Below are 13,164 nucleotides of genomic sequence, written 5' to 3'. Positions count from 1 at the left end.
CTGGTTCTATCCCAGAAGAATCATACTGTTCTCCAAGAGGGAAAATCTAAAAGAATACTGTGCCAGAGTAGAGTTGTTAACCAATTTTCCTCAAGCAAGCAAGCAGAGTCAACTCTCTCTAATTTACCAAAGGAACGAGAGCTCAAGCCGTTAGAAAAACAAGACTAGAAAGCCCTAATCCCCGATACAGGATGCTCCATCCCCTAAGGAAACATCTTAAAATAACTCAGTTGTGATCACAGTATTATTTCATCACTTACTTGTCAAGAGTTTCATCTAATGTCTCATACGAGTTCTTGTAGCACTCTATTCTTTTCATGAAGTCTTCTGTTGCTTCATCATTACTACAATCAACATAGTCAGGACTACCCAGCTTCACTTGCTGTTTAAAATAAAACCAGGAGAGTAGTACATAAGTTTCTTTCCCCTTTTAATGGAAGTTTAAAGGAATAGGAAGGGGGAGAACAACACAATAACTTATTTTCTGGAAGTTAATTAGAATACATGTAAAGCAAAAAGAGCTATTCTTTATAGAATTAGACTTCTTAGTATACACCTGGACAGGAAAATAAATGAAAAGTGTTCCATTAATGGGAGCTAATGTTTTTTTGCTATTGGAAGTTCTTATTATAGTTATAAAAATATTGAGCTACTTTAAACCTCTTGACTTAAAGCAGTTAAAGCAAACTTTCCTATACTCACCACAATGTTTGCAGCAATGACCTCTGGATCTACACATACTGACTCAACAAAAAAAGTCTTCGGTCCAAATAGGAAATCACGTCCACAGAAGGAAGGAAGAAGAAAGATGCATTAGAATGCCTCTGGAGACTAACACACACGAGCAGCAAGTTGCCCACTTCCACGCTAACCCTTTTTAACAGAGCCACGCGCTAAACTTCCCTCCGTTTACTCTGAAGATTTCTCCAGACCCTCTCATCAGAAATTGTTGGCTTACGATTCCTAGAAGCATCATGCTCTATACTCCTTTCCCCAACAATGCTTGTAAGTGGAAAAATTTTGCAGTAAGAAAAATTTAGGATGGGAGGAAGAAATAAATGCAGAGGATGCAAGTTCAGCCACACAAACAGTAGCTAATGCTTCTGAAATAATAATTTAGAAGCCTTTCAATCAATGGAGCAGCCTCACTTAAAAAGAGGTTTGTGTTTTGCTGCCTCAAAGGTTTATGGAGATGCAAGTTTAGAGGAAATGAAAGATTACTGGAGAACAGCTAAATGCAAAACAATCCTGGACAGAAGGCATAAAACCACAGAATGTTTTTGGTTTGTACAGAACTAACACAGAATTCCCTACGTGTTTCCACACCAAAAATCTGAACTGCACTAAGAACCATATTTTAAACAGTTCTTGCTGAGAGTACACTCAGAACTACAGGTCCAGGGTGACAGAATTGAAGCCATAGCATAAAAGATATTAGCTACAAACAGTACAAACACTAAAGATGAGAAAAATGAGGACTGGGTGACTTTTAATCACAAACAATGCTTGAGAACACAAAATACACGATTGACTAAACAGCTAGGAAGGATGTGGCTTATGCTAGTGCACCTTTTAACTCAGAGTAGCAGATAAGAGCAAAACTATCATTAGTTCAGAACTCCTTTGCTTTTGACTCACCTTATATCCATTTTCTTCACCAAATTTGTAAATAGTTTCTCTACGTTCCCGAGTTGTGTTTGTAGCATCAAAGACCTAGGAATAATTACAGGGGACAGAGAGAGAGGAATTAAAAAAGCATCATAGCCTGTGAAAAGCACTGCGTTAGTAACAACAAAAATAAGGGTTCAAAGTCCCTCAATGTGAAAGAAAGCAATGAAAACACTTCCCCTTCCCTCTACCCCACTACCTCAACACGTTCAACAGGAAAACAAAAGACATTTCTACTTTACACACATGATTTTCAAAATACTAAAAAAAGAGTAATATTTTGAAAGCACTACTAGCAGAACACTGTATTTGGAAGAAGCAACCAGAATTTAAGCCTAACACATAATACAGGACAGAATCTTCCTCCTGGACCATATCAGCATTAAATATTAATGCATAGGGGTTTTTTGTGAACTTACACCACACAAAAAAAGATGCTGCAATCAACATGCTATTAAAAATGCAAGTGTAAAACTTCTAAAGGGCAGAAGATCTGCAAGACTTGTAAATCCTGCCCATGAATTACACGATATACGCAGCCATTTTTCTAAGAACTTATCTTTAGCTCTGAACACACCAGTATTTTACCAAAGTATGAAGTTTGCCAAAGTGTAAAGTTTACCTCATGTCCCCAGCAGAACTTATAATTATAGTTAATGGTTTTCCCTGATTAGTTAATGAAAACAACAGAGAATCGTGTCAGTAGTCTTAAGAAAAAGTGTTATGCAAATTAATGTGAATACTCAATGTCAATAATTGAACAGCTGATGTTTTGCATCCCATTATTAAATACTCAGATATGCAGCAGTGAGTTTCTCCTGCTTTCTTCAGAGATTCCTCACGTCAGTAACACAACTGCCAAGCAATACCCAGGATGCTTTTTGTTCAGTAAGTCTTTACCTTTCACTTGAAACACTAGACTATCAAATAGAAGCACAACTGCAACCAAAACAACAGATGTATTTAACAGTACATTATATAACATGGAGAGAAGGGGGACATTTTTCTCAGTGTTACTCTCTCCTCAGTTAACCCCTCAAATCACAAAGGTGGTTGCTCAATATGGCATCATCATCCTGAACTTAAGTGCTCCTTTCACAGCAGCAACAAGGCAGATCTAACATACAAATACCAAAGAAAAAAAATCTGATATCCTGAAAAGATATTGGAATTACTCGGGCTGTATATTATCCAGCAGACACACACTGTTTTGTAGGGAAGCATCTCAAGAATGTGTCTTCAACAAGAAACTTACAGCCACGTGCCCATTTTCTTCACTGAGGTACTGTCGGACGTCATTCAGCGCTGCTAAGGCACACTGTCTTAAAAATGAAAAGAGAGTAAAACTGAAATGCTAGTTAAAAGTCGCTTTAATAACACACTTGTGCATTTTGATCAAAGTGCCCTGCAAATGTTAGACAATCTCTCTCAAAAACATGTATTTTTTAATCACACCACCCACCCCCACCTCCCCCCCCAAACATGGGAAAACCCAACAGAGGACGACCAACCTATACTAAGGAAATGTGGTCATGGCCATCTGCCTAAAAAAACCACCAGTCCAGTGCTCCTCTGTGCAACTGATACAACTATACATCACCACAGAATACCCATCAACTTTGCTGACCAGGATAAACTTTCACTGATCTAAAGTAACATCACTGAATCATCCCTGCAACTGTATTCTTTTCCCAATTACCTATTCATAGATATTTGCTTCTTAATTTGATTCTCAAAGAGGAAAAAATAAATCAACTTAAGCCTTTTATCTTGAGGCCCTAAGTTAAAGAGGATAGACAACTATTTTTCAGTAATCTACTTCTCTTTTGAACTATTGTGTAAAAATTGCTTATGTCAAAAAAAAAATCTGTTAAAACAGAGAGTAAAACAAAGTTAGCACCAAGTATTAGGGACAGAGGTGAAAATAACATCCCACTGTAGTCACCAACGCAATGTAATTAGTACTGGAGACAGTTGAGGACACAACACCAAAAAAACCCACCCCCACATACTTTACGCTTGTGTTAAATCTGAACAAGAATAAATTTATTTGCAACTTTCCTATTTCCCCAGTATTAGTATTATCTTCCAAGTCCATTATGATTTCTAACACATAAATAATACTGGAGGGCAACATCAACATTGTACACGATTTACTCATTAGTAGAACACGGCCCCATTTATTTCCAGTAATACAGTCTTTTTGCAGTACCAACATAAAACCCTGTCCATTTCAACAGCCTTTCTATGAATTACTACTCTATTTTGACTTCCAGACTGAAACATATAACTCTTCTCTTACATTTACCATATTCTGCTGCAGAGCTTTATCTTAAAAGAAAAAAGAAGGCATTTCAATCCTGACAGTATTTCCACATTAGCATTGTTTATAGATGTCAGGAACTGAGATTCATCAGTCAAGTCTTCACTAAATAAATATAAACCCTCTTTACTCATTGCTAACTAGGCAGATTAGCTCACACAGCCCATTTCATATTATATTCCCCACCATTTAGTCTAATAGGTGACACAGAGGCACGTTAAAAGGTTTGGCTCTACTTCTAAGCAAATGGTAGGGGCTTGCAAGGTTAACGCACCTCATATCTACTCTTTGGTCCCAAAGGATTAGGAGGTTCTTATGCAAGTTGGTCTCCTTTGACATTAGCAATACTCATCTGCTGCTGAAGGGGAAAGGGAAGAGAGAGAGGACAGAGGGACAGCTGCAAAAGGAAGTCCAGACAGTAGGAAAGTCCAGACATTTTTGATGCTTGAGCTGAAGCAATTAAGAACAAAATACTCTAAGTAGCCTAAGCAAATCGCATTTCCATTCTGCTAAAATTTCTGTTCCTTCTCATTTCCTACTGCACACTCTTAAGTGTTTTCCTGAACATACTAAGACAGACAATGAATGGTGAAGAAAATCAAAAGACCTTCCCATTTTATCTTCTGTAAGAAAGAGGCAGCTCCCTCTTGCTCTGACCTTCTCGTCATCTACCCTTTCTTCTCAAGGTCTTTCCTCTACATTAAAGCACAGCCTCTTTCAAGGCAAGAGGGGAGTCTCAAGTGCTTCATCTAGGCACAGATGTTCACACTGGTGGTCATATTGCTTTGCATACCATTAGCAAAACATGGCAGTTCTCGAGGCAGTGCACTGACCGACTGCATGAAGCACTTGCATGGTGGCCAAATAGACAACTTCAGGGAGACAATAATAGTGTTTCATCCCTGCTCATTTGAACAGATAAGAACAAACATGTTCGAAGTACTCCAGGTGAAAAATTCCAGTACGTAGACCAAAAAGAAAAGCAGTTATGTGGGGTTTTTTTCTCCTTTACGATCCACACAAAAGCTCTAAAATGGCATTTTAGGAATTAGACAGCAGAAAGAGTCACATCTATTAGCTGATACCTTACAAAAAGGTAAGAAAAATAGTAACGATTTGTTAAAACTGCTTTGATTTGAGTGAAAATATCCTGGAATATCTGCAGGAATAGCAGCAGTCACAGCCTAGTGAAAGGTGAAAAGGAATCAAGTATTTACCTTCTCTGCATTTTTGATCCTGGAGATGAAGCAATTAAGAAAAAAATACCCCAAATTTTAAAAGCAGCCTAAACAAATCACTTTTCCACCTTTTCTAAAATTTCTTTTCATTGCCATTTCATACTGCAGTCTCCTAAGCGTCTTCTTGAGCATACAAAAATGCAACTTAAAGTAGTCTCTAAGAGCAAATTACACAGGGTACCATTTTAATACAATTAGCATCGTGTAGCCAAATACATTCAAAACTTACTTCCTGATTTTCAAGCCTTCTTCATTGTCAGGCAGGAAGAATTCAAAAGATTTATACTTTTTCACCAAATCTCGACGATACTGACCAACATTAAATTCTGCCAAGAAGAAACCAGTATTAGTGGGAACTAACGATATTCACGTAAAAAGGACAAAAGTTATGACAGCTTTGAAACCAAACTACCTGCGAGGATAAAATAATTTAGCATGTACGAAGTCAACATATCATACTTGTTGTGTTTTGAGGGATTTGTTTGTTTTTAAATAAAAAGACAACAACAAATCATGGAAATGGCAAAAGAACATTTGGGCTGTAGGTAGCTTCAATGGAGTCACAGGGCCATATTGCCATGCCTCTGCCTGCCAGTTTGCCTGAACAACAAAAAGAAACTCTTTTCCTCCTTTGCAGGGGTGGTTGGAAGGCTGTTTCAGTAGTCTACAAAGGACTACTAATAATCTGGCTTTTTCTTCTGTGTATATGTGCAGTGAAACAGTATTCTGATAGCACCTCCCAAAACTTTCAGCTCTTATTTAAGCAAGGAAGAGTTCTAAATAGAACTAACCGATCTTGCTTTTGATAAACAAAACTTAAAATTCAAGTTGTGGAAACATTTTTTCCATAATTCTGCTCAAGTATTTCTATTCCTTAAGGATCAGTACATACTATTTCACAACCCCTGTTCCATTTATTTAAAAAAACACTTAAGTTGTTAAAAAAAAACCACCAAAACACCATTAAAAAAAATCAGCATAAGTACTGAACATAATCTTACTGTGATCTCTTAACAGTGTCCTTATCTGGGCAAAGGTCCATAAGGTCTATGGCTATACACCTGTCACAACATCAGATATGGGATTAGGGCGAGGCAGTTCTGTTCTGCCACACAGCAGACAATGACACTGTACCCTAGTTAACTTCATTTGACAGTTCTGAAAGTAGGTCTCTGAAGTGCAATTAATGTTTAACTTGTTTCTGACCTATAGGTTTTCTCTGCTGAACTGCAAAGCATTTTTTTTTAACATTAGAACAAACTGAAGTATTCTGTTTGACAAGCTGCCGAGATATAAATACTTGCCAGACTTCATTTCTGGAAAGAGGAAAAGAAGTAACAGACACAATTGCTGAGTTGTAATTAAGAAAAAAAGATATAGGATAAAAGAGCTCAACCATCAGCTGCTGTATATAGATTGCTGTTGGGATTGGGGGCAGAGGATAAAGAAATAAATATTGTTTATCCCCCCAAAAGTCAAATCTTGTTTGAATTCAACAATGTTGATGTAATTTTTCTGTGGTCAACTGTATGACACGGATTATAGTACAATCCAGGTTATTCTGTGACAGGTTTAATGAGCACTGGCCGCACTGGCTACATGGAAAGGTGGTTCCTTGTAAGAAAAACAGAAGATGCAAGAAGTTCAGATGGCCAGCGTTGTCAGGCAATAGCCCTTTAAAAATAAAAAATAATTCATTTCTTAAGAAAGAATAGTTACTGCAAGAGGGTCATGCACAGCAAAGGAAAAAGTGCTGTCTAGTGGGACAATCACTAGCCTTCATTATTAGCATCCACCCCTGTAGAAAAGTTTCACAATGCTAACTGGTATCACAACTACCACACAGCCAGAACTATTCAAAAAAGCTTCCCAAAGTTTAGCATCTAAAAACCACATTGCAACACAATTCTATTCAAGCATCTAATTGACCTCATTTCCTTCAAAAAGCCCAGACAAAAGTCCTTTGTATTTTTAACCATTTCACATTCTAAATGACAGAGGATTTTGGAAAGAATAAAAGAAAACGCAGAACTGATGGCTGAAATGATTCAACTAACATCAACCCTGGGCTATTTACCTCCACCTTCTTTTCTTGAACTCTCCAGCTTGCTTAATGTATGTTACATGAAAAGATGGCATTTATCTTTTCTCTGGTTTAATAATTTTAACCATCTGTTTTGGAGAATAAGCACACAACATATTTAAGCACACACTAATTTTAAGGCATTAAGAGCCAAAGGGTAACAAATGTTAGGGCTACTTGATACTTATCACATATCAATTCAGTCCCCATCAACTGGAAGCATTAGGCAACATGTCATCCATTCCCTCAATGAGTATTTTAAATTTATTTCAGCTTCAGTAAAGTTGCACCATTGATGACACCAACAACAGGAAGGGTCCGTGGTTTTCCAAGAAAATCCCAAGTCACCCCTTCTAACAAAAACAAACCATAACCAGCAACCTAGGATGGAAGCTCATATGGTAACTGTATGTTGTATATTTTTGTGAAATTAGGCAGCAATGCTCTATTTTTTATTAAGCACAAGTGCATATATTTTCTGATGTGCTGCTCACGGTTGCCCATGGAACTTTTCCTATAACTGAGGCAGACCACCCCTATCTATCTTACTGCATTTGGGATATATTCAACCAAGCATGAGCCAGATGTGGACAGTATCTTGTTTGTTGTCCAATGCCATGTTTCTGCTTTTCAAAGTTCACATGGTAAAATGCTCAAAACGACGACATATATACATATCTACAGAAATGTATGTTAGATGTGTATCTAACATACAAGCATAGTTATATCCCATTTTATCAGCTTGGATATAAGCTAACCTATTTAGACTGTTATTCTGTTTCAGCCCAATGGATAAAACTGAAGTTTCTAAATATCTGATACTGCTCATCAGAAGGGTTATACTGCGTGAAAACAGTCAAAATTCAAGTTATAATTTAAATCCTATAAGCTCTCATACTCAATATAACATATCCTCCATAATATCTCATCTAAATAAAGCATATCAGACAAGTTTCTAAGAGCTTAAGAAAACACCAACTCAAAAAGCTATCCCCCGTAATCAAAAGGCAATTTAAATTTAGGCTGGAACTCCTCATCTTGACTTCTTAGAGCTACTAGGAAATACATCTCTGAATATCCAGCCAAAAGTCTACACTTTAGTATGATCTAATATGTTTAATGTTATTTAAATGATTAATTAGTCATAACTATAAAGCTACCATTACTGCGCCAGACAGAATCACAGAACACTACCTTTTTTTTCTACAGAGATAGAGAAGGCAGCAGGGGAGATGGCTGCTCAGAACCTCAAATGGACTTAGGTCTTGTTTACTTGTCGATCTGGGCCCACAAGATACCACAGGAGCTTGGGAATGAGGCAGGACAGGCAGGTCCATGACACAGCAAACCAGAGCCATTGTTTCCCACACTAAACACACATATAAAGTCCTTAAGAGAGTGATAGCAAGTGGCTGCTTCAGTTCCTTGGGCTCTTAATATTCAAAGAGCTGTAACTCATTCCACAAATGCAGTTGAACAGTTACACAGAGAATTACACGTTGCACAAAGTTCACTGAGAAAAGAAGATGGAGAAGTCAGAACTTCCATAGAATTATAGCATGGTTTTGGTTGGAAGGGACCTTAAAGACCATCTAGTTCCAATGCCCTGCCACGGGCAGGGACACCTTCCACTAGGCCATGTTGCTCAAAGCCCCATCCAACCGGGCCTCAAAGACTTCCAGGGATGGGGCATCCACAGCCTCTGTGGGCAACCTCTTCCAGTGTCTCGCCACCCTCACAATAAAGAATTTTTTCCTAATATCTAATCTAAATCTACCCTCTTTCAGTTTAAAACCACTACCCCTCGTCCTATCACTACACTCCCTGTTAAAGAGTCCCTCCCCATCTTTCCTATATGCCTCCTTTAGGTACTGGAAGGCTGCTATAAGGTGTCCCCGGAGCCTTCTCTTCTCCAGACTGAAGGACCCCAGCTCTCTCAGCCTGTCCTTACAGGGGAGGTGCTCCAGCCCTCTGACCATCTTTGTGGCCCTCCTCTGGACCTGCTCAAGCAGGTCCATGTCTTTCTTATGTTGGGGGCCCCAGAGCTGAACGCAGTACTGCAGGCGGGGTCTCACGAGAGTGGAGTAGAGGGGGAGAATCACCTCCCTCGACCTGCTGGTCGCGCTTCTTTTGATGCAGCCCAGAAGTGCTGACTGCTCGTCTGCTTGTAAAGGAGATTCCCTTTCATCCACGTAAAGAAAGGGGGGGGGCAGGGGGGAAAGGACAGCTGAAGAACCAAAGTGTTAAGAAACAAGGGCAAAAAGTTGATTTAGGCACCTGGCAGAACAAGGAGGTAAATGAACGGTCACCAGAATTTGACTAATTGACATCTAAACGGAAGAGACAGCCTGTATATGCTATTGCTTAAAAATAAGTTAACTAAGCAGAAAGACTTTATGTAGTCAAACTTGGCAACAAAATTACTGGGAATTAGGTTTATGAAACACCTAACATCTGCCCTGTCCTTCTGATGTAAACAAAAGTAAATCCATCACCTTTTGTTGGCACTCCAATCCAATTTAAATAGCGTGTCAGCTTCTTCGAGATGTAGGTTTTTCCTCTTGCTGGGAGACCCACCATGACAATCAGAGTAGGGCAATTGGTCATACATACTGAAACAGAAAAACAGAAAACTGGGATTTACCATTAACATTCCCACAAAGCAAAGGCTTATATTGCGATGGAAAATTACAATCTGTGTGCTGAGGAATTGACCGTTCAAAGCAGCTCATGCACTGTCTCTCACTATTTCAGGGGGTTTCTTCAGGTGTACGGTGGACCTAACCGGCTTTCTTATGCTGTGCTGGATTTTGGAAGGGCCAGTGAGTGGTAGTGCAATGCTGGACATACAAGTTGTAGACAGGCAGAAGACAAGAAACTTAGGTATTTGCATACATGTTTTAAGACATACAAAAACAATACCAAAAAAAGGACACTGACGTCTTACACCCATATGTACCTCAGTTCAGTGCTTGCATTGAAAGGAAACAGCAAGGTGTATACAATTTTTAGATAATTTTTAAATCTTTAAGAAAAGACCTCAACACTGCTCAACCTTTTCTTGGTTTTGAGCGAAACAAGCATGACAGATGCAGCTTAATACATTATAGTATGACATGGTACTCATATTTGTTATTTCTCCTTTAAATATTAACACAAAAATCTCTCTTGAAACAGAGCTCATTTTGACTGTTCTTTGATGGTTACTAGGAATAAAGCACAAGTATTCTATGCAATCAAGTACAATAATCTGATATACAGATACATGTACAGAAATACTCTTAATCAAAGGCAGAGTGTTTAATAAAAAAACAAAACGCTGCAGGAAGTTAAAGGAGTTATATGTATAAACTGAAAACCTTGAGGCATTTCCTTTCAAATGACAAGTTTTTTAACATTTTAACGGCACAAAACTATGAATACCTTGCATGAATCTATCACAGCTACAAGGAACTGCCTAAAAAGAAAGAAGATATTAAAGTGGCGCAAAGATACCACCGAATCCCTCCATCCCCTATTTCAAAGGGAATTCCTCAGTGTCTTGATAGAGGAGTCAATTTGCTCCAAAAGACTAAATCTCAGTGTTACACCATAAGGCATAACTAAACCGTTGTACAAAGCACTGTGATTGCCCAAGATTCCCAAACCTTGGATTGACAAAGTCCCATGCCACAAAGTCACTTGCACAAATCTGGCACACCTACTCTGCATAGTAAACCCATTGAAAAACAACAAACAGATTAGCAAAGACAGATGCACTTTCTTAAAAAGCACATTGAAAAGAAAAAAACCCCAAACCCATTAAAAATACACCACTTTTCATGAGAGAGGAGGCAAAACCGTACCTAACCTCAAACCCATGAAAGAGTCTACTACTCCGTATAATTAAAGTTCCATGGAACTGAATGCAAACTAAAACAGATCCATCCAAACATGTCCATGTCTCCAGAAGGACACTGATAAGAGCCCTCAGAGTAAGCTCCTCTGTACAGAAGCCTATAAACCATAAGGATAGTGTTTTCTTGTCCCTTTTCCTCTTTGTCCTAAGTTCAGGCCTGTGAAGTCCCTCTCCAAGAGGAGGAAGGCAGGCTCTGGGGAAAGAAAGTCTATGAAGTACAAAGAGTACAGTGCTTACTAAACTTAACAGCTTTGCTTCTAGTTTTCAGGACAGTAAAACAAAATAATGAGATGAGAGAAATCCCTGAGCCCCTAGAAATCTTACGAGAAGACATTGTTCTTCAAAGCCAGTTTGAAAGGTTCTTCACCTGATATATCTAGCTCAAGTTTTAAACAATTTTCCAGTGTAAGCAGTGAAATAAGAGTTGTAAAAGACAAACCAGGATCTGTACAGAAAGGCTCTATACACAGCCTCAGGCCTCCCTGCTCTACAAGGAACTGTGCTAACTGGAACAGGCTTTTCTACCCATTCTGGACAGAATTTACCAACTAACATTACATATCTAGATCACCTCTTTTTGGTTTGGTTTGGTTTTGGTTTGGGGTTTGTCTTCTTCTGGGGTGAGCCATACAAATTTAGCCTTCTCACAGAACATTTGTCTTTTGGTAATGTAACGACAAACCTATACTGGAGCAAAACTCCATTTTGCAAAACTAAGGGCTAGGAAGCTACCACAAAGAAACGTACAACACACTTAAATGGCTGCTTCACAGATTACACCGACAACAGCTCTCTAAGATAAGTCCTGCTGCCTACGTCGGCTTGTAACAGATCTTCTCACCGAGCGGCAAACTGGAACACCACAACTAAGACAACACGCAAAAGGGACATCTCCTCCCACTGCCAAGCAGTCAGTGTGCAAGCCTGGCATCGCTTGCATTTTTACGCAAATTTCCTCAAAGAAAGTACAAAAACTAGTAAAATTGCCTTTATTAGAGCCCTATGCGTACAGTTTAACATGCACGCCTAATCTGTTGTTATGATCACTCTGTGCACCACTATATAGCAGAAACCAAGGGAATTCTCTGCTGATCCCAATCAAACAAGTTGCAATCCTGCTCTGATTAGGTGCCAGGCTGACCAAGAGTGCTTTTCCTTTTTGAAGGCAGAAATCAGTGAGACAGATGCTCTGGACACCCATAGGAGGAATACCATTGATTTCAATGACCTTAAATACTCTGCTTTTACATAATGCCATAGCCCTGCAAACACGATACAGTATGTGATGCTACAGCATATACCACCCATTTAGTGCCTCTGCAACAAGAGGATGCTAGTCGCAACCTAAAATTCGGGGCACTAAAAAAATGTTTGGTGTTCTGGTTTAGAGTGGTTGCAGTCTAATACCACTTACACAGGTGGCACTTAGTGACAAGCGCACCTATGCATTTGGAAGTAGAAGTCAAAGGCACATTTGCTGGCCAAAACAGCAGATGTTAACAGCTAAATGACAGGAGTACAAATAAAAGCACACAAAGCAACTACTTTATTTCTTCTGCACCTCAGTGTAGTGATCTCAACAACACCCATAAGACTCAGCACAACAGACACAGGTTTTTGTCGTCTTCCTTATGATCCTGTGTAATTAACAAGGCTTAGTTTTGCTCATCAGCTCAGTAAAAAAGTCAAGACCAGAACAAAATGCAAAGTTCTGAGGATGCATCAAATACTCAAAAGTTAAAAATAATTTCATTATCTTTCACTTCATCTGACTGAACCACAGCTTTCTCAGCAAAACGTTGCCAACACTCACTGCAAGTGGGGGGGAACGCACATTCCAATGACAGTATTTAAAACGTCAGTGTCTCAAGACTTACACCTTCCTTTGAAGAAATGCAAGCAATTTTGCCATGAGGAAGTGGACTGATAAAAAACCCAAACAAACCACAAGTTA

General features: G+C 38.9%; 1 protein-coding gene across 11 annotated transcripts in view; it reads right to left on the bottom strand.

Moving 5' to 3' along the window:
• The window catches only part of LOC128136807 (6-phosphofructo-2-kinase/fructose-2,6-bisphosphatase 4), a 53,202-nt gene that overhangs the window by 19,640 nt on the left and 20,398 nt on the right, over nt 1-13,164 (bottom strand). For 10 of the 11 annotated variants that reach the window (XM_052777007.1, XM_052777013.1, XM_052777005.1 and 7 more), the window contains exons 2-7: nt 9,808-9,924; nt 5,459-5,555; nt 2,924-2,990; nt 1,639-1,713; nt 703-759; nt 261-382 (exon numbers count right to left, since the gene is read on the bottom strand). In XM_052777007.1, coding sequence (XP_052632967.1) covers nt 261-382; nt 703-759; nt 1,639-1,713; nt 2,924-2,990; nt 5,459-5,555; nt 9,808-9,924 — 535 coding nt within the window. Of the gene's footprint in view, nt 1-260; nt 383-702; nt 760-1,638; nt 1,714-2,923; nt 2,991-5,458; nt 5,556-9,807; nt 9,925-10,735; nt 10,758-13,164 lie in introns of those variants that run through there. The other variant, XM_052777010.1, reaches the window with a different exon arrangement.

This window comes from Harpia harpyja, chromosome Z, assembly GCF_026419915.1.
Source record: "Harpia harpyja isolate bHarHar1 chromosome Z, bHarHar1 primary haplotype, whole genome shotgun sequence".
In the NCBI taxonomy this organism is placed as follows: domain Eukaryota; kingdom Metazoa; phylum Chordata; class Aves; order Accipitriformes; family Accipitridae; genus Harpia; species Harpia harpyja.
The sequence above is the reverse complement of the archived record's forward strand: the minus strand, read 5'-3'. Positions and strand labels throughout refer to the sequence as shown.